This window comes from Chrysemys picta, chromosome 20 (assembly GCF_011386835.1).
Source record: "Chrysemys picta bellii isolate R12L10 chromosome 20, ASM1138683v2, whole genome shotgun sequence".
Lineage (NCBI taxonomy): Eukaryota > Metazoa > Chordata > Testudines > Emydidae > Chrysemys > Chrysemys picta.
In genome coordinates this window covers 17,279,224-17,300,846 of record NC_088810.1, presented here as the reverse complement: position 1 = coordinate 17,300,846, position 21,623 = coordinate 17,279,224, and the positions used below count along the sequence as shown (strand labels likewise).

Sequence of the window (21,623 nt, the reverse complement as noted above, 5' to 3'; positions counted from 1 at the left end):
ACCAGCTCCTGCCAGCTTCAGAGCTCCCCTGTTCCGGAGAGCATCATTTACTGGGCAGCCCTCCTGGAGTCCTCGCGGAAGATATATGCCGGGGACCGACCTTCCGGCCTCAAGTGATCGTGCTAAGCGGTGGGAGAAGGGGGGCACTGATTGGGCTCAAGGGTAGGTAGCCTTTCTGCACTAAACGAGGCTTCACGCTGAAACCAGGACAAAATGCAGAGCCTGGTGTCTGTGCCTCCAGTGCAGGGCTGATGCTTGGGCTAGGAAGTCCCAGGGGCAGGGCGTGCCCTCTTCCTGATGAGCAACCCCCAAATGGGTGGCCTTTAAAACCATGCTGCTCCGGCACCCTGTGATTTTCCCATCCTCCCCCACAAGAGCAATTTCTTGCTGAAGCTGTTTTGTGGAGCTCCATTTTGTGGAGCTCGGAGGGGGTTATTTCCCCCCCCCCCCCCTTTGAAGGAAGTTATGCTGACGTTACATCTCCTGGCTCAGGACAGCAGGTATAAAATGCGAAACTGCAGAACAGCCCGCCAGAGAGAGCCCAAGGAGCAGAACCAGACAGACAGCACCGCGCCAGCTCTTGCAGAGTTAACATCAGAAAGAAAATTCTCTCCGGAGACGCTTGCATGGGCACAAATATGAGATCTCTCTGTTTATTCCTCCTGTCAGCGTTCTGTTCAGCCCAAAAGATACCAAGACTGAAGTTTACCCTTAAAGGTGAGATAAGATCTGATGCTTCTGCTGGTGCCATATGCCTGATCCACTCGGTATGTTTCATTTCATGTTGTTTTCGCTGTTTCCTTGACTTGGCTTGTATGACATGGGGGATAATTTCCTTTCGGCCTCCTGTGGATTTGAGCATGGGAAATGAAAGGTGGGATTGTTTAATGGGGGGCGAAAGGCGGACGGCATGGTGGGTTTAGAAAGCAGCTTTTGAGGTGGGGAGGGGAGTTTTGTTGGGGGAATATTTTACTTAAAGACCGCTCCACACATTGATTTGATTAAAGAGATGACAAGAAGGACACTTTTATTTATTTTTTGGCTGCCAGTTGCAATCAGGGCTCTTGGTCTGACAGGTGTTACAACTGTAGCCTGATCAGTGATTTCATTTGGAGTCACTTCCCATCTGATTCAAAACTGACAGGCTGAGGGTTAACGCCTAGCTGTTTAAAGAGCCAGCGGGTGCCTCTGTTACTGAAAGATGGACTAGGGATATTATAGACTAGTCCCTGCACCCTCTGCAATGCAGATAAGCGCCTCCAGCTGCAGTCTGATCCATGCCTTCCTCTCCAAAATAGCCTCTTCCAGGAGACCAATTCCTCAGCACAATCCAGTCTGAACCTCCCTCATGAAAAAGCCATTGTGAAGTGCTGGTGGCTTGCCAGGGGGAGAAAAACAACGTCTGAGTAATGCAGTAGCTGCAGTTTTCTGATGGCTCTGCGGTTTCCCGGAGCAGAGTGGGGTCTTTTTTTTCCCCTTTGCCGCTCGACGCACAGAGAACGAAAAAGCCACATTGCACAAACCCTGGCCCGGTCCAGCTCTGCCCATTGCTCCGGTGGGAAATCAAAGCCTGTCTTTGCTTGGCAGCAAAAAACCCAAGGGGTGCCTGGTGCAGGGCGGGGCTGAAAACGTTTGCCCTGAAAGAGGCGCTGGGAGGGAAGGAAGATCCGTTGCTTTGGTAGTGACATGTAAGTGGTAGGGCATGGGAGGCAATGGAGGTAAAAGTAATGGACCCCCTGGGCTAGCCTGAGAGGCAATCCCTTAGTAGGAAGGCATTTTAAAGGAGTTGCCAGTGATGGGACCTAAGAATCAATTTCCCCCCAGTTTCCTCCAAATCCTCCCATATCTGAGGGGGTGGGAGGCTGTCTGTCGGAATCAGAGGCAGGGCCCGCTCCCCTGAGCTCAGCACGGGGCAAGATTGGGCCCCCAAGTCTGCTCTCTCTCTCTCTCAATGCCTGCAGCCCCCACCCACTGATGGGGGAGGAGAATTTTTGCTGCTGGTAGGGGTGCGCTCCTTGCCAGAGCCAGAGATGATTTAACCCTCCGGAGCCTGATGCCCAGCCAACAGCCACTCCCCATCCCTGGTGTGGGTGCGTCATGATGCCCCCCCTCTCCCCGATCCTTAGTACCAGAATCAGAAACTCCTAAATGCCTGTCACTACTGCACGCCCATCCCATGATCACTACTCTAGTGAAAACATAATGGGACTCCCTGCTGCATGATCAGCTGTGCCAAGGGGAGGGCAGGGACCAGCTTTCTGCATTGGCTTGTACAGCACCTGGCACCATCCCAGTTACAGAGCAGGGCGTGTAGGCGCCTGGATCAGCTACTGTGGGCACACCGCACTAGAGCGGAGTGCTTGTCCACCAGTGCCCCCTGCGTTCGTAAGATGTGGATTAGGCCGGCCGGAGCTAGCTTTTCCCTCTGCTCCGGTCGCAGGAACCGAGGGTGTCTCTTTAAGCCTTCATTAGGCAAGGGATGAGTTTGGCAGGTCTCAGTCCAGTCTCTAGTGTCCACACTACAAAGAAGCCGCCATTCAGTTTTGGCACCGAGTGACCGGAAAGAGAGACTGAGCATCAGAATGGGCCCTGAAGAGTTGCCTCAGGGAGAGTCTGGCGACCACAAGAGAAGCTGTGCGGTCTAGCGAACTGTGCTGCGAGCCGGGTTCTCTTCCCACCACTGCAGCTTGCCCACTGTCAGTCCCCAACTATGGCCCTGCTGGGTGCCTCAGTTTCCCCACCTGTAAACGGGCTGATCGCAACATATTTGCCTTAGAGAGGAAAGAAACCAGCTGGTTTGGCGGTGGGAAGGACAGGCAGGGGGTAGAGTCTGGATTTCAGCCTTCAGCAAACTTCATCCCCTCCTTTCCCGTCCTGCCCCCCACTTCTGCCCCCCCAGACTCTCCTGTGCTGAGCTTCGAGAATGGGGAGAAGGCCACAGTCCTCTTCCATGACGCCGGATCTGAGCAGCTGTACGTTGGGGGCAGGGGAGCACTGCGCATCTTGACATATAAGGAGTCGGAGGTCAACCAGACCCAGGTAAGAGGTGGGGTGTGTAGGGGTCTCTAGCTCCTCATTGGGTTTATCCTGGCCCCTGCCAACCCCACCCCCCCCCCAGCCTGCAATGATGATGTATGGTCAGCCAGCCTCAGCTGGAGAACCCAGACAAGCCAGCAAAGAGATCCGGCAGCTTCCAGAGAAGACCGGCTCGGGCACAAAGAAGAGACTCCCAGCAAGGACAGGCTCCATCAGATCCTACGGGCGAGTTTCCTCTCCTTGGGCTATCAGCTCGGCCTGGGGAAGGCAGTTACCAGCCGAGACCGGGCTGGGCTTCGAAAGGAGAGCCCCTTTGATCTCACTTGCTGGGCTCAGGGGCCACCTGCCGACTGGCCAGGTACCCACGGGACGGCCACCTGCCATCCCACAGCAGGGCTTTCCTCTCGCGAGGCCGCAGGGCAAGAGAGATCTGGGGCCATCTCCATTTGCAGCGGGTCCCCCTGGGAGCACAAGGGGCCCCGATAAACACGGGGTTAATGCCACATCCCCCCTCGGAGCTGGGCCACGAGGTCTGTGGGAAGATGGGGTATGGCCAGGGTCAGAGGCCTGCGGGACCCCTCCTGTGGCTGATCAGAAGCACCATTCCCTTGAGGGCTACCCCGCTGGGCCTTTCCACCTGTGGCAAGGGGTGGGGTGCAGATCAGGGTGTGATCAGCTTTGTTCCCCGTCTGCCTCCCAGGTTCCCCTGCAGGCCGACGAGAAGGTGGAGAAGAACTGCAGGAGCAGGCCTGGGGCGGTGCAGGTGAGAGGGGACCCTGGCGAGGGACGGGCCTGAGCTGTGAGCGACCGACACCCCCAGCCGCATGTTGAGCCCCCCAGAGATGGCTAACGGGGCTTAGAGGCCCCCCCACGGTGCTGAGCATGGAGGGACCCCTTGCCTCTGCTCTGGGCAGGGCTGGTGGTCCCTTCACCGCGCCAGGGTTCAGCTCCAAGGAGCTGGGCAGTTGCTTTGAGCTTCCTTCACCGCCACAGTTTCTCCATTTCCTGGGAGTGTCCCGCTACCCACAGCACAGACAGCATTGCAGCTGTTGCATGGGGGTGGTGGGGTCTAGTGGGTAGAGCAAAGGGGGGGCCGGGAGGCAGGACTCCTGGGTTCTGTTCCCAGCTGTGGGAGGGGAGTGGGGTCCAGTGGTGGGAGCAGAGGCCAGGGAATCAGAACTCGTGGGTTCTATCCCAGCTGTGCCCTGGCTCCGTCACCCAGGGCGGCTCTATCGTGGGTATATAATCACACACAGGGGCCATCTCAGATCTACCTGCTCAGTGAAAGGCTGCGGGCTGGGTCTGTTCCTGCCATTAACGCCGGGTCCGTGCAATGAGCACTAACCGCTGTGCATCGGGGCTGGTTCTCCCACAGGCCGAGTGTGACAACTTCATCCGGGTGATTCAGAGGCTGAACAGCAGCTCCATCATCGTCTGCGGCACCAACGCGGGGTCCCCCAAATGCTGGTTCCTGGTGAGCATGGGAGGCTGGGGGAAATGCATAGAGAATGGCCCACGGGTGTAGGGGGCACCAGTCACCTCACTCGTAACTGGACTGTGACATTTCCATCCCCGGGTCTGTCATATTGCCCTGTGACCTGTCAAATCTGGGCTCATTCTTCTATGGCATCTCTTAAGGACGCGGTTCCATTCCCAGTTCTGGGAGTGGAGTGGGGCGTAGGGATTGAATCAGGGGGGAGTTGGGTGCCAGGACTCCTGGGTTCTATTCCCAGCTCCGCAGTGGACTCCTGTGTCCCCCTGTGTGTAAGATGGGCACTGCCTCGTGGGGAGACTAGAATCAGAGGCATGTCAGTCTGCAAGAAGCCAGCTGGGCTGAGGTCTGTGAAGCTTCTTGGGTAAGAAGATCTATAGAAACAATTAGAACTGTTGGCTTGGGTTTAACCCCCCCTTCCCGCCCCAGACCAATGACAGAACGCTACAGCAGGACAAACGGGGCCAAGCCCTTGCCATCAGCGGGGAGAGCCTCGCCCCGGCCTCACCGTCTCAGCCGGCTGCAGCCATCGCCGTGGGTAAGGAGATCCACCTCTTTCCATCCCCAGATAGAACGTGGGGGGAGGAGAGCCACCTAGGGTCCCCCCAGGCCTTGCCTTGGGTGTGTTCTCTGCTTGGATCCCAAGTCCCAGAGCAGCGGTGTTGGAGAGGGAGGTGGCACTGGACCCGGGCAGTGGGCTTCCCCACTGCAGCCTGTGATAGCCCCAGACGAGCCAGCCCCATGGGAAGGTCCAGCGGACAGGGGAGGTTGGGAGCAGGACTAGTGCCAATAGAGGAGTTTCCTTCTTTGGAGGAGATCCCACCTCAGCCCAGATGAGCTTTGGAACTCTGCTGAGAGGTGATGGGGAGCCTGGACTCTGGGTTCTGTTCCCAGCTCTGGGAGGGAATGTGGGCTAGTGGTTAGAGCAGGCAATTGGAAGCCCTCCTCTACCCCTGTCTCCCAGTGTGAACTGGGGCTGGCCATGAAGAACAAGCCTTGTTCTTTGCTGCCCATAGAGCAGGGTCCTCTGTTGTCTTGAAAGTGGACATTGGCATTCCACTTGAGGCTGGTGGGGCTTCCCCCAGAAGGTGGGGAGGGGGCAGGGGCTCCTCCCCCGCCCCATGGAGAACACCCATCCTGTTTTGTCTTGGGTTAATATTGCAGAGGGCAGCCTGTACTCGGCATTGTCCCGGGACAGAAGCACCATCCAGAGAAGCTACGGCCCAAGGAAGCTGCTGAGGACAGAAGACAAATGGCTCGCCAGTAAGAGAGGCTTTTCCTATTGACCAGTCCCAGGGAGGGTCAGAGCAGCCAGGCTGGGCCCGACGCTTTCCCCAAAGATCCGTCACCTCCAGCAGTGGCCAGTCCCTGATGCTGCAGAGGAAGGCGGATCTCGCCCCAAGGCAACGCACTGGGTCAAACCTTGCACGGGCCGGAGGTTGTGTGCCACTCCATCCCGCTGGAGTGATCATCTGGTTCCCTTTAGCATCAAACTCCGTTACCCCAGTCTCAGCTGAAAGAGCTCTGTGTTATATTGGCCATAGAACTGTCCAGCCCCCACAGCCTTTGCCTCGCTGAACCCCTGCAGCAGGGAGTTCCACAGGTTGGCATCTCAGACCCTTCAGCTCTCGCAATCTAGGCTGGAAAGGTAATAGGAAGAAGGTTCAAAGACTCATTTGCAAGCATGGCAGATGGCATCCAGAAAAAGCTGGCACATCAGGGATGGGCACACTGCCCCTCACTGCAGAGAGGATACAGATTCTCTGCCAGGAGAAGCTCTGATTCCCAAACCAAAACGTGGCCTAGGGGATAGAGCACTGGAGTGGGGAACAGGAGACCTAGATTCTGTTCCTGGTTCTGCTGCTGGGTGACCTTGGGCAAGTCCCTTCCCGTGCCTCAGTTTCCCCATCTGTGAAATGGGGATAATGATACTGACCTCCTTTGGGGAGAGCTAGCGATGATCACTATTATTCTATGAAACAGACGCAATCCAGCAGAGCCAACTCACACAACTATCTTGCAAGCCTCACAGTAGTTAAAGTCCTTCTTCAAGCCCCAGCTCATCGAGTCCTGGCGTTGCAAGAGAATCTCAGCTTGCTTTAAAATATAAATTATTTAGCTCTCCTGGTTGCAGAGAAAAGCTGGACAATGTGATTCCTAAAGGCTCAGAATAACCAGAACCCCACATTTATTTATTTTTGTCAACCTCATGATTTTAAAGCCAGTCTCATTGTTTTGAGGGGCCTGGGGTTGGTGACACGCATGACCCCCCTCCATGCCCATATCTTGACTTGGCCAATCGACCAAGGAATTAGTGGTGGTGCTGGCACACACACGGCTCCAGCCAGGTTTCTTTACACACTTTGATCTCTTTTCTCACCCCGTCCCCCTTTCCTCCCGCAGAGGCAGAGTTCGTCACTGCCGCCTTGGTGCCGGAAAAGGAGTCCCACCTAGATGAAATCTACTTCTTCTACAACGAAGTCAACAAGACAGCAGGGCTGGATGAAGAGCCGGTCAAAGCCCGGCTGGGCCGCGTGTGTAAGGTACGGAGACCCCACGGGCCGAGAGCTGGCAGTGAAAGGCAAATGTCTCGGCTAGGTCTCCAATCTCAGGCCTGGTATGGCTGCGAGGGTGATGTCACAGTGTCAGCAGCAGGCCCTGGCACCATGAGCTGGTGTAGCTGGAGCTAAAAGGACCAGTTTTGTGATCCGTGTGTGTGAGCCACATCTGTGTCATTATAACAACTCTAGCTGTTAGCACAGGCCGGGGCTGCGCGCTTTGGCCAACGTGGTTCAGGCCACGCGTGGATCTGGTGGCGGGGAGTGGGGGGCGGGGGTTGTGGTGGAACGTCTGTGCTTTAGGCCTGAAGAGCTCTGGGATTTTTCCTCCCCGACCCTGCTCAGGTGGATGAAGGTGGGAAGAGCCTCCTGGTCGATTTCTGGACCACGTTCCTCCAGGCCAGGCTGGTGTGCGGCGGCCCCACCCATCCCCAGCGCTTCAACCAGCTGCGCGACGCCGTGGTCCTGGGCGAGGGGAAGAGGCGCCAAGGGATGCTATACGGGATCTTCGCCAGCGCCTGGTGAGCGGGGGCCGCGGCCGGAGCCGGGCAGGGCTGGGACCACGCTGCAGGCTGGAGTCACACAGACTCCTTGCCCCACGGCTGGTGATGGGGGCAGAATGTTGCCTAGGGGTGCAGGGAGGAGGCAGGGCCATGGGGGGAGGGGCTCTCACTCACCCTGTCCCATGGAGTATGTCTCATGAGACAGATGGGAATCACAGTGCCCCTTTGCCAGAACCTCACCCCATGACCGGGGGAATAGCATTGGCATAGTTTGATGTCTATATATGGGGGGTGGGGGCAGCTCCAGTCAGGCCAATGGGGCCAAGTGTAGGGGGGGAAATTCCGTGCCTCCCCCAGACTTGCAGTTTGGGGGAGCAATACCCCCCCTTCCCCAGCTCCATCCCCAAACTATGCCTGTGAAGAATAGGCCAGGAAGTTGCCCAGCCTGGAGCTGCTTTAGGGTGACCAGATGTCCCGATTTTATAGGGACAGTCCTGATTTTTGGGTCTTTTTCTTACACAGTAACTCCTCACTTAACATTGTAGTTCTGTTCCTGAAAAATGCGACTTTAAGCGAAACGATGTTAAGTGAATCCAATTTCCCCATAAGAATTAATGTAAATGAGGGGGTTAGGTTCCAGGGAATGTTTTTTCACCAGACAAAAGACTATATTAATATATATATTAATATAGTCTTTTGTCTGGTGAAAAAAAATATATATATAAGAAACACACACACAGTATAAGTTTTAAACAAACAATTTAATACTGGTACACAGTGATGATGATTGTGAAGCTTGGTTGAGGTGGAGGAGTCAGAGGGTGGGATATTTTCCAGGGAATGCCTTACTGCTAAATGATGAACTAGCAATTGGCTGAGCCCTCAGGGGTTAACTCTGACAGTCTACAAGGCAGCAGGAATGGAGGGAGGGGAGAGAGCATCGCAGACAGAGACAGAGACACACACTGTGTGTGAGAGAGAGAGATGCTCATTGCCCCTTTAAGTACACTGCCTTGTTAATTAGATCCGCTCGCTGAGACTGCAGCTGCTGCTGCCAGCAAGCTCCCTCTGTCCTGAGCCCTGTCCTGTGTCCCCCCTGCTCTATGGAAGATGGGGTAAGCGGGGTGCAGGAGCAGGGGGGAGGGGGGCATCCTGACATTAGCCCCCCCCTTCCTCTCCCCCCCTCCCCAGCAAGCAGGAGTCTCGGGGAGCAGCTCCAAGGCAGAGGGCAGGAGCAGCACATGGCAGTGCGGGGAGGGACAGCTGCAATTGGTAGCCTGCTGGGCAGCTGCTGCACAGGGAACTTAGGGGAGTGGGGAGCTGATAGGGGGCTGCCGGCCCACCCTGGTTCCAAGCCCCAACCAGCTAGCGGCAACCGGCTGCCCTTCCTGCAAGCAGTGGACAAAGCAGGTGGCTGCCAAATGACGTTAGACGGGAGCATTGCACAACTTTAAACGAGCATGTTCCCTAAGTGATCAGCAACGTAACGACGAAACAACGTTAACCGGGACGACTTTAAGTGAGGAGTTACTGTATAGGCTCCTATTACCCCCCATCCCCGTCCCAATTTTTCACACTTGCTGTCTGGTCACCCTAAGCTGCTTAGACAGGCAGGACATCCATTGGGCAAAGATGCGGAAGACAATGACAAGGCGTCCGAGCTCCCTGGCCAGTCTCCTTCTCCACCCCCCCTCCCCGAGCAGGGAAAATAACTCAGCGCTGGCTCCCCCATTCGACTCCAGTTCGGGTCTGCCGCGCCTACCAGTCATTTCCATTGGGTGGGCCTCAGAGCTCAGGACCTAGCACAAAGCGCCCAGCGCCAGCGGTAACCGGCTCTGCCTTGCCAGCCGCCAAAGCCTGAAGGGAGTGTTTTCCCCCTGCAGGGGCACGACTGCCGTGTGTGCCTACTCCATGGACAAGGTGACCCGTGCCTTCAAAACCTCCAAGCTCAAGGGTTACACCAGCGTCCTGCCAGCGCACCGACCTGGCACGGTGAGGCCCGCACGGGGTGTCCCAAAACAGCTCCCCAGGAGTAACGAAGGGACCCCCGTTTCTGACAGCGAACGGAGGTGCGGTGGGGACTCTGAGCTTCTGTGGCTTGCAGGGAATTACCAGAGAGCTGCCCGGAGCAGTCAGCAGCCGCAAAGGGCCCGGTTTCAGTCACAGGGGTCTGCAAGTGGCCGCAGGGTCATTTTGAAAGCTCAGCTTTGCCCTTCTGCTTTCTGGGAGCTGCATGAAGTTAGGCGGGAGGGGTCCAGGCCAAGCACTGAGCACCCCTTTAAACGCTTGCAAATAAAATGCGGCCGCAACCCAGAGCTCTTCCTCCTTTCCACGGGAATTTGTAAACAACAAATTATCTCCACAGGACCGGGGTTGGTCCCTCTGCCCCACATCCCGCCCTCTGCCCACAGCCCCACATCCCTCCAATCGAAAACCAGCCATCTCTTCCCCTCACCTCCTGCTGCCCTCAGCACCTCACAACTGCTGTCTCTCCTCCACTCTGCCAGCGCCTTCTCCACAGGACCCCCTAGCACCAGACGCCTGGGCCCTGTCACATCTTTGAGAGCAAGCTGAACCTGTGGCAGGGAGAGGGTTAGTAGCTGCCGTGCAGTGCTCTGGAGGGAGGACTGGGAAGGGGATGGGACTGGCCCAAGGTCACCCAGCAGATCAGTGGCAAAGTTAGGGATGGAACCTGGTCCCCTTGAGTCCCATGTGGGTGCCTGAAGGGGGCAGGTGCACATGAACAGGGAAGCATTTAGGGAGGACCGATTAGCACAGAGACCGTTGCAATCTCATGGACACAAGAGCTGGGTGAATAACACATTTTTCGGTTCACTGGCAAATCCAGAAAATTGGGGGAAGAATCATTTGGGGCAACCCAAAATTGAAATAAAAAAAAATAATTGGCACGTCAAAAAGTCAAAAAATTTTCATTTTGGGGCGAACAAAGTTTCATGTCACTTTGGGACTTTTGCCTCCTTTTTTAAAAGCGAAATTAAAGGGAATTTCAAACCAAAAAGTTGGTTTGAATTGAGACATTTTTTGAGAAAATTGTTAGGGTTTTTTTTTTTCAACCCAGAACAATTTGCCGAAACCAACACGAATTCACAAAATGTTTCAATTGAGCCGATCCTGCATTCTGATTTTTTTTTGGTTAGAAAAAGTGTTGTCCGAAAAATTTCGCTCAGCTCCCATAGCAAGCACTTACGTCCAGATCCTCAAAGGTATTTTGGTGCCTAAATCCCTGTGACGGGGTCCCAGGGAAGCCACACCCCGGTTACTTAATTAGGGCAAACAGCAAAGAATGGGGCAGACAGTCCCCAAAGCTGGTGGTCATTCCAGTACTTAGATCCACCAAGCTAGCCTCAAATCAGCTTCTAGAATACCTTACTGGTTACCCAGATGCCAAAACTCAGTTCCCTTAAAGCAACCCACCCAGACACCCAAATCAAATATGATGAGGATTATTGAACATCTTATTCACCACAGAAGAAAGTTCTACCAATCCCAAAGGATCGGACCCATTACCTCTCAGCTTAATGAATATTTCAGATCTTACCCAAATACACGCTCACAGCCAATTCTTATTAACGAAACTAAAATGTATTAAAAAAGAGAGAGAGTATGGTTAAAAGATCAGTATACATCCAGACATGAATACAGTTCTGAGATCAGGTTCACAGTAGAGAGGGTGAGTTTTGTAGTTGCAAAGAGTTCTTTCAGAATTAGTCCAGAGGTTATAGTCCAATGTTCATATTCAGGGTGGTCCAGATGGGACTGGAGATCTCCGTCTTATGACTCAAGTTTCCCCTGCATAAAGCATCAAGCAGATCTGACATGAAAGGATCGGATCCCAAGAGCCTTTTATACAGTTTTCTAGCAGCCTCTTGACCATACAGTCCTGGGTGAACAATAGGCTTTTGATGTAACCTGCTGTTTCCTAAACATCACCAGTAATCAACTACCTGGATTAACATTAGATAATTTCTCCATTAAGCAGTTCATATACAGTTTACCACAAACTTTAAAGAGACATAGAGACAATGACATTATTTCACCCAAAATTCATCTAAATCAGGGCTGGCCACATGCGGCTCTTCAGAGGTTAATGTGCGGCTCCTTGTATAGGCACCGACTCCAGGGCTGGAGCTACAGGCGCCAACTTTCCAATATGCGGGGGGGGGGGGGGGGATGTGTGTGTGTGTGGGTGCTCATTGCTCAACCCCCTGCTCTGCCACAGGCCCTGCCCCCACTCCACCCCTTCCCACCCCCTCCCTTGAGTGGCGCCTGCCATGCCCTCGCTCCTCCCCCTACCCCCAGCCTCCTGCACTACAGGTGATCAGGAGGTGTGGGGAGGGAGGGGGAGGCGCTGATCAGTGGGGTGGGCAGGAGGCGCTGGGAGCGGAGGTGGGGGAGGGAGCTGATGGGGGCTGCTGACATATTATTGTGGCTCTTTGGCAATGTACATTGGTAAATTCTGGCTCCTTCTCAGGCTCAGGTTGGTCACCCCCTGGTCTGAATCATAGGATATCAGGGTTGGAAGGGACCTCAGGAGGTATCTAGTCCAACCCCCTGCTCAAAGCAGGACCAATTCCCAACTAACTCATCCCAGCCAGGGCTTTGTCAAGCTTGATCTTAAAAACCTCTAAGGAAGGAGATTCCACCACCTCCCTAGGTAACCCTTTCCAGTGCTTCACCACCCTCCTAGGGAAATAGTGTTTCCTAATATCCAGTCTAAACCTCCCAACTGCAACTTGAGACCATTACTCATAACATGTTAATATTCCCTTTTGATCTCTATAATAATAGACAGGAACTGTCTGTTTACAGAACTAAAATCTAAAAAAAGATATAAGTCAACACACACAATTGGAATTACCTCTAGTTTTCTAACAAGACAGGTTTGCATTTCAAAGTTCTAGCCTATCTAACATAGAATGGCCCTAATCACCATTTACATACTTTTCTAACATGTCTCTATAGGTTGACTCTGGGTCATTTAGCCTGCGAGCTGCTTAACCCTTTCTGGCCTTGTGTCACACTCCCATTGATTCTAGTAGGAGTTAGGTGCCTAACTCTCTTTGACCCTCTGCTGGATAATGCCCAGAATGAGCTCTGCCATTGGGTGGCTCCTCGTAGACATCACTGGAGGAGCCTGAGGGTCTGTCTGTGCAGAACTTGGCCTCCCTCTTTGTTACCCCCCTTCCTTTTCCGTTCTTTCCATAGTGTGTCCCCTACAATTCCCCCAGCGCCCCCTCCAAAGCCGTCCTCAGCATCGTCAAAGATTACCCCGAGATCGAGACCGTCATCTACCCCGAGGGGCAGCGCCCCCTGTACGTGCTGCAGACTAATGACACCTACACCAAGGTGGTGGCTGACAGGGTCCTGGACGCCAGCAACAATTCTCGCACTGTCCTCTACCTTGGGACGGGTAGGTGTGGCGGGAGCTGGGGAAGTTCCCTCTGGGACTCAGCCTTTGTGGAGCCACGTCTGGGTGCTTAGGCTTTGTCAGTGTGGGGATGCAAAGTGGCCAAGGCCACACAGTAGAGCCAAGAACAGCACCCAGGAATTCCCAGCCCTCCTGCTCTAACCACTAGATCCCACTTCCCTCCCAGAGCTAGGACCCAGGAGTCTTGACTCCCAGCTGCCTGCTCTAAGCACTAGCCCCCACTCCCCCAAGAAGTCAGGCAGCTGAAGATCCCAGGGCGAGATACGTGCTGCATCCGCCCCACGCCAGCCACAGGTCAGGTGGGGTCTATGCCTCCTTGGAGGGCCTGGTCGTTGCTGAGCAGACACTGACCTTGGTGATTCCTCCCCCAGGAGAGTCTCTTCTACCCGACGGCGCTTGTGCTGGCCCTGTGAGGTGAAGTGTAGGCCAGGACACAGCTGGCTCAGGGCTTGGCTCGCCTCCAGGTCGCCAGTTCGACTCTAGCGCCGGCTGGGGATGGCTTTGTGCCATTCTGGTCTGACGGCTGCTTGCTGGTCCTTGTGATATGAGCTGGGGGGCGGGGAAACCCAGGTGTCCATATCACAAACCCGGGAGCACCACAGGCAGCACGTTGACCCCTTTCTGGGCAGCCCCAGCAGAGGCCAAGGGCTTGCTTGGGCCCCGGAGATGGTGCTCCCCTCCAGTGGGTCCCTCCAGGGCAGAGCTGGGGCATGGGGGCAGGCCCATGGAAGGCAACTAGCCCTGTCCCTGCTCGGACCCTGCCTGTCCTGGGCATGCAGAGAGGCCTCTGGCTGTCTGCAGGTGAAACCCTGACCAAGCTCCCATCGCCTTCGAGAGGGCCGGGCTCCTTCCTCTGAGTTCCCCGTGTCTCTGGCCGCTGCAGATAAAGGGAAGATCCACAAAGTCCTGCAGAGTGGAGGGCAGACGGTCATCATCGCCGAGCTGAGCCCTTTCCAGAGAGACGCGCCCATCTCTGGGATGGCCCTGGATGCCTCCACAGTAAGCGCCCTTCCCCATCTCTATCTATGCTCTGTATTTAACACTGGGGACTGCGACATATTGCAAGCTGTCTCTCTAAATGCAACGGGGTTTTCTTGGTCCTGCTGGCAGGCTGGGTCTAGCAGCAGTTAGTCTGCAGAGAGGCAGCCTTGAGTAAAGCGGAGTGGGTTGTGCCTCGCTGTCTTAGGGAGCAGCCTGCTTTGTCTCTCACTGCTTTGGGGTTCTTATGTGTCAGGGTTCTGGATTCTAAGCAGGAAGGTCGTGTTATGCTGCAACCTTCCAGCAAGAGTATTTGGTTTTGTCTAACGTCTCAGTGTGTATGCCGTGAACATAACACCTGTTTCTAAGACAGACCCCCACCCCCACCCCCAACAAGTGCTTTTGCTTGTGAAGTCCATTACGGGCATAATCCTGCTGCCAGTGGAGATTTCAATGGGAATTTTGCAAGTGCTTCTGCTTGGAAAGGGATTGGCCCCAGTTTGCATCGCACCCGTCAGTTCCAGAGCATGCGGCCTCCTCTCTCGCTTGTTTGAACCTTTGACTAACCCGGCCCCTCCTTGGCAGGGGCACCTCTATGTAACCACTGAGTTCGAGGTGACGCGCCTGCCACTGGCAGACTGCGGGCAGTACAGGGAGACCTGCTGGAAGTGTGTCCTCGCCAAGGACCCGTACTGCGGATGGGATCCAGACAGCAAAAAATGCTCGTCCATCTCCCGAGAGGCAAATGACACTGCCAGGTGTGCTTGGGCTTAAAGGCGGAATGCTTGCTCCCAATCCCCCATCCATTCAATGGTCTTGTCAAGTTGGGGAGAGAGGGAGGAAATGAAAGGAGCTGGTAGTTGTAAACATACACACAGTAATATGAAGGCAGAATGGCCTATTGGTTAGAGCATCTGTCACACAGGGAGATCTCAGGATGCCTGGGTTCTGTTCCCAGCTGTGGGAGGGAGAGATGTTTACTAGTTAGAGCATGAGGCTGGGAGCTAGGACACCTGGGTTCTATTCCTAGCTATGCAACTGATTCGCTATATAACCTTAGCCAAATCACTTCCCCGTGCCTCAGTTTGCCCATCTGTATAATTTCTTCTCGTTCACATTTTTGGAACACAACTTTAGGGCACCTCCCATACTATGAACCTAGACAAAGGCTATGGCAGGGGAATGGCTTGGCTGTAGAGCTGGTCAGGAAATGAGATTTTTTTCCTATGGCAAAAATTCAAATAATGAAAAATTCAGAAATGCTACCATGGTGCCTCACGGGAGTTGTAGTTCATGCGCCTCAAGCTCCCATTCTCCTCCCTAGGCTGTGCGCCACAGCTGGGCTACAATTCCCATGATGCACCTTGGTCCTGCCTTTTGGAGCGGCAGTGCATCATGGGAGTTTTTCGCCGTGGTGCATCATGGTAGACTAGCTGGGGAGCTCAGTCTATAGAGGAGAATGGGGAGATGAAACAATCAACCTACATCTCCCATGAGGCCCTGCATTGCAGCAATATATCCAAATTGAGCTATTTCAGTGTTCCAACAAACAAATGACTTTTGCTAGAGAAAGCCGACCCTTTTTGTGAAAGGATAATAACTTCTATTTATATAGTCATCCATCGTGAAGGGTAAATAAGAAATGCAGCCACCTCTGGGCTACAGCAAGAGAACTAGAACAGGGCCCGGCAGTGCTGCACAGTAGGACCCAGAATGAAGGAGAATCCTGTATCCTAGCAGGAGGTCTGGCTAGATCCCCACAACTCACCTTAAGCTCTTGTATGTAGCGCTAGTTCCTGATTTCTGTGTTGCAAGAGTGAGCTTCCGGCAGTCAGCTTGGGGGCGGGAGGGGGGAAGCTGTGCCTTCCTGGGGGGCATTGGCCCTTGTTAAAATGACAGTCCCTTCTCAATCCCCTGGATGAGGATGCGGCAGTCACGGGTCCCTTGCCACCCTCCTGAATGATTTCCCCTCTCTCTGCCTTTCCCTGCAGCAACTTCCTGCAGAGCTTGGACCCAGAGGCCGAGGACGTGTGTGAAGGTGCAGCAGGTAGGTGCCTCGGCCTTGGCGGAACCCGTGGAGGAGTCCCTCCCTGAAAAGCAGATGACAAAAGGCCCATCTGCCCGAGGGAATCTCGCTGTTGCCCCCGTGGGCATGGAAAAAAACAAGCGGCGTCTCTCAGGACTGCGAGGCCTTGTCTGAGCTAGACCTGGCTGCCTCCAGTCTCCCGTTGCAGCTGCAGCAGTGGGATTTTCCTACTCTGCACCGGTTAGCCGGCAAGGCCATTCAAGTGCCCGCTCTCACTACCAGCAGGCCTCAGTGCTGGAGCAGTGGAGGGAGACAGCCCCAAAACTCTAGTGCCTTAGCGAGAGCCTAATGTTACTCTTTCCCCACTGCTAAGCTGCGTGAGGACCCAGTTGCTGGCAAAGTGCCTCCCCCCTCCATTTGAATTGGTGCATTTCCAGCTTCAAAAGCCAAGACCAAGGTACGGCAGGAAAATGGTTTGGTCGAGACCGTGCCATAAATGCAGGGTTGTGCTAGCTGCCGTGAGGAGAGAGTCTGTGGTAATGGTTCAAACACCCCAGTAATAGGGTGCGGAGTGGTAGAATGGTTGGAGCAGGGGGAGCCGGGAGCCAGGTCTCCTGGGTTCTCTTCCCAGCCCTGGGCCAGGGAGAAGCGTCGAATTTTAAAAATGGCTCCGGGCCAGATTTGCACGTGCTCATCACTCCCAACCGGGATTAGATTTTCCCAAAGAGTTCAGGTCCCCTTAGGGCATGTCTAGACTGCAATCCTGGGGTGCGAGTGACGGCCGCTCGCGTGGACGGACCCGACCTAGCTTTAATTTAGCTAGCTGAGGTATCAAAGCAGTGAAGCTGTGATAGCCGGCGCTCCAGTGTGGGCTAGTCCTGCGAGCAGTCACCCAGGGTGGGGCTTGTACAGTTTGTGCATGCGGCCATGGTGTCCTCCTGGAGCCAGGAGAGCTAGATTGAAGCTGGCTCACGTATATCCACACGATCTGGAATCACATCCCCGGACTGCAGTGTAGACATACCCACGGGCGCCTAAACAAGGGCTGAATTTTCCAAAGTTCCCAGCAGCTGCCACTGCGACCCCCAGAGCCAGATTGACAGCAGAGTTCAGCCCCCGGCCTGCAGCCAGTGTGCTGAGCACTGCTGCTAATTCCCCCCTCCTGCCCAGAAGAGGGAAACTGGGACTCCTGGGTTCTCCTGCCAAGTCCTTCAGCCAGAGCATTGGCTTCCCCGTCTGCAAAAAAAAAAAAAATGGCCAGCATCACATTCACCTCTGTGGTGCAGTGCTGGGAGACACACAGCACGTTGAGATCCTTGGATGGGGTTCTACACAGAGCGGATCGCGGGCTTTTCGCTGTCGAGGCTCAGGGTGTCCGTGTGCGCAGAGGCTGGGGCTGCATTTGGTTGGGATTTTGTGCCTCCAAATGATGGATCTCTCATTCTTTCCCCTGTTCTGTCTCCTCTCCCCCACCACCTTTTCCTTTACGATTGCTCTGGTCTAACCCCCGATCCCTCCGTTCAAAGAACAAGTAGCGCAGGAAGCCCTGAAAAAGGTGAGTGTGGACCCGACCAGCTACATCTACCTCCCGTGTCCTCTGCGCTCCCACCACGCCATCTACACCTGGGTCAAGGACGGCAGCAAGCAGTACCCCTGTGCCATGGACGGGCACTCCTGCACACTGCGCTTTGGGGAGAACGCCCCCATGGACCAGGGGCTGTTCAAATGCACAGCCACGGAGGACGGCTACCTAGAGGAGATTACTGCCTATAAACTCACGCTCAACACTGCCTGCATCCCACAGCTCTCCGTGACAGTGGCCGCTGGTGTTTTATTCCTTGTCATCACGATCCTCTTGCTCTAGACTCTGCCATCCAAGCGGCGATCTCATTACACTGCCAACGACCTCTCTTTCTTTTTCTTCTTGTAACCCTCCCTCCTGAAGATTCTCCCTTTAAACCCCAAACAGAACATGCGACGCTCCAGGAACAAAATTCCAGGGGACTCCTCCTAATGCTCCAATTTGGGCGTCCCATCAGCAAACACAGCCGTTACAGTGGGGGTTTTGCTAGCCATCGATAACCCAGGAGCCTCCTTCCCAAAATGTAAGGCACGACTAAACTTGGCAGAGCCGGGGAGAGGGATAGTTAAAGTAGAGGCAAGGAGGGTAAATGGACTATTTATTTTGCTGCTCGGTGGGCCAGTAGGCCCACTGCCATGCTGATCCCAGTTTAGCATCCAGCTTGTCTGATGGGCACTGGTCCAGACTGGGAGTTTGCTTGTTCCAAGGCTGCTGGGCGATAGGAGTTTGCTGGTTTCCATGATGTGGCTTTCTAATGCTTCTTTAAGGACCAATCCTTCCCAGGTGCTGCTGGGGGAAAGACGATGCATGAGTGGGTCTCTTCCAACTGCAGCTGCTAGGTGCTAAATCCTTTTAGCATCCATGTTGTTTAAAGGGAAAGCTTCAAGTCTGACCCGTTCGGAGTCATGATCCAGTCTGTTCTCTCTGCGGTCTCTTGTGCAGTTACCCTGATTACCAGCCTGGCCTGTGTTTTCAAGGGAAGGGAGAGTGATCATCCAGACGCTCACACTCTGAGCTTTCACTGGGGTAAATGCAGAGTCACTGCGTTGACTTGGCGCTTCCAGATCCGCCTTCAAGCAATCGTCTTCAGCTACCGTCTTGCAGCGGTTTCAATCGGCGCCATGCAGAGGCTGCTACACAACAAACTGGTGGCCGTGGGCGGGATCTAAGGTTTGATTCGGCACGACTGGCTCAAATCCACCACTCTAAGCAACTGCGCTGGAAAGGGACAGATGGAGAAGGGCTTCCAGCTAGAGGGGATTTCAGATCGAAAAGGAAAAGGGAGGGAGGGAAAGTTAGCGGCTGAGCTCATTCAGACCTGTGTAAATCTGGATGGCACTCACAGGAAAAGGTGCAGGAGCTGAGTGGTGAAGTTGCTGTCCTACCAGCTTGAAGGTTGTGGGATGAGTCTTGCTTGATCCCATGCTAGGATGATCTCACCACTGCGAAATGGGTACCTGCTCCATCAGATTAGGGCAGCCAGGGTCCACATCAATCCCTTGTGTCCCGTTGGCTGTGAAAGTGATGTGCCTTAACTGTGTCAGCCCAATGAACCATTGGCTTGGGGAAGCTTTGCCTTTCCCTCCTGAGAATGACTCCTGTCTGACACGGCTGTCACGGGGATCAGAATCTGGCCCAGAGACCGGGAGAGAGCGATTCGAAACTGGCTTTCAATCTTGCACCATTGCTCGTTTCCCACCAGTGCTTTGGGTGCTTGTGTGCAATGGGACGGAAAGAGTTAATCATGTCACCTTTCTCCGCCTTCTGTGTCCAGAGGATACTGACCAAGCCAGTGCCCTGGACGTTAAACTGCATTGGCTAAATTTGCAAGCAAACCTAAAAAAGCAAAGAACACTGGAACGGCCCTACTGGGTCAGACCATCTAGCCTAGTATCCTGTCTTCCGACAGTGGCCAGGGCCAGATGCTTCAGAGGGATTGAACAGAGCAGGGCAATTTATTGAGTGATCCATCCCCTGTCATCCAGTCCCAGCTTCTGGAAGTCAGTGGTTTAGGGACACCCCGAACATGGGGTTGTGTTCCAGACCATCTTAGCTAATAGCCACGGATGGACCTATCTGCCAAGAACTTATCTCATTCTTTTTTGAACCCACTCCCAGTTATACTTTTGGCCTTCACAACATCCCCTGGCGGAGAGTTCCACAAGTTAACTGTATGTTGTGTGAAGACGTGCTTCCTTATGTTTGTTTTAAACCTGCTGCCTGTTAATTTCAGTGCATGACCCCTGGTTTGTGTAAAATTCTGGTGATTCTGAGCCAGAAACCAAAGTCCCCCTTTCAGCAGGTTAGCGGCTCTGCTGAGTGCCAAAACAGCTGTCCGCATCTGGGTACTGCACATCGGCCAGAATCCAGCTGCTTCCTTCTCTGGATTTTCAGCAAAATAATTTTTTTTATCTTTGTATAAAATAGATATGAAAGTTTTTGCAAAAAAAAAAAAAGTATGAGGAAAAAAAATCTCCCAGTCCCTAAACTGGCTGTAGTCAGCAGCTGTATGAATGTAGCTAAGGGCCCATGTAGTTTAAAAAAACCCCAGCCAAACAGGTAGGATGTTAGAGTAACTCCCTTTGCTTGTATTTATCAGCTCTGGGCATTTATTTGGTATCATTAAAGAGGTATTGTCTACTGAGCATAAAGCTAGGCCTCGGGCACTTCTGTCACCGAGTCGCTGTGCGACACCGTGCCTCAGTTTCCCATCTGTGACATGGGGCGAATGATAGTGCCGAACCTCACAGGGTTGTCATGAGATAATGTTTGAAAAGCACAACAGAGGTGCTGCATATTACTTTAAAGTGATGGGAACGTGGGATGGTGTATTGGGAGTCTCCGAATCCCACTCTAGTCCCCAGATAACCTCACCTGCCGTTCTAGATCTGCCATTAGATTGGCTGGGAAGGATTTCACTGCCTAGGAAGATAAGCATGTGTAGAGAGAGATGTGTGGGTTGTAAATTACAATGACTGGCAGCCACTACCCATATGCTCCAGGCGGTGTGTGTGAGCAGAAGAATGTCCCATTATGGGGACATTAAAGCACCTTAAAGACTAACAGATTTATTTGGGCATAAGCTTTCGTGGGTAAAAAACCCACTTCTTCAGATGCATGGAGGTCCATGTTACTGATGCCCAGCCCCACTCCACTTTTTGGCTCTGTGCTGTCTGTTTCCCTTATTACCCCACGATGATGCTGAAGAGTGGATGTAAAACTGGCCTCATGGAGCAAGTGTCTCCCAGCAAGATGGAGTGGGGGCCTGTTAAGGAAGAGATTTATATTAATATTCAGATAGGAAACCTGAATGAGTTTCTTGGAGCGTGATCGCAGGAAGTCCCAGTGTTGCCATTGTCATATCTGGTGTTTTCCTTAAAGCTCCACCTCCTGGAGTCCTGTGATTGCAAGAGAATCTCAGCTGTCGTTTAAAAAAAAGATAGGTTTCTAGTGCAGAAAAGCTTGAAAATGCAACCCCTGAAGATTCAAAACCCAGAAGACAAATGAGACTAATGCCAGTTATTGTTTTTTTTAAAAACAATCTCGTGATTTTTTTAGGGGCCTGACCTGATTTTTGCATGTTTGCGTTTGACGATGTTGGTAGTCTCATGTTTGCACCAGGTTGGGCGCTGTACATTGGAAAAACACAAGTTCATCTGTTTCCCTTTCCCGTTTGATAGTATAGAACTTCCGTCGCTGGAGGAATGCAAACAGCGACGAGAAGCTACCGTTAGCTGCTTCTTAGTAAACAATCCTCGGCCCTTTCTTTTTGAAAGAAACAGAGCAGTAAATGTTGTTCGGCTCCCTCCCACGGCATATGCTTCCGCTCCTGCAGGACCCCGCTTTGCTGTGTAGCGATCTGAATATGTCGGTGTTCCTCCCCATTGTAACATGTGACCCCCGCCCCCACAAAAAAACAACCTATGTTCCGCACTCTTCTGAGTCGAAAGAAAGTGTAACGTGTGCTGGGGAATGGAATAAATGCGTGCAATCGTCAAA

The 21,623-nt window shown here is 53.6% G+C and overlaps 1 protein-coding gene across 1 annotated transcript; it reads left to right on the top strand.

Moving 5' to 3' along the window:
- On the top strand, positions 1-21,623 carry LOC101936538 (semaphorin-7A-like). Its single transcript, XM_005293708.5, has 14 exons — positions 1-717; positions 2,900-3,039; positions 3,737-3,799; positions 4,412-4,510; positions 4,958-5,066; positions 5,693-5,791; positions 6,932-7,071; positions 7,432-7,607; positions 9,473-9,581; positions 12,816-13,020; positions 13,922-14,037; positions 14,602-14,774; positions 16,008-16,063; positions 17,569-21,623. The coding sequence occupies exons 1-14, from the start codon at positions 627-629 to the stop codon at positions 17,904-17,906; spliced, it is 1,914 nt and encodes a 637-aa protein (XP_005293765.2). The 5' UTR covers positions 1-626; the 3' UTR covers positions 17,907-21,623.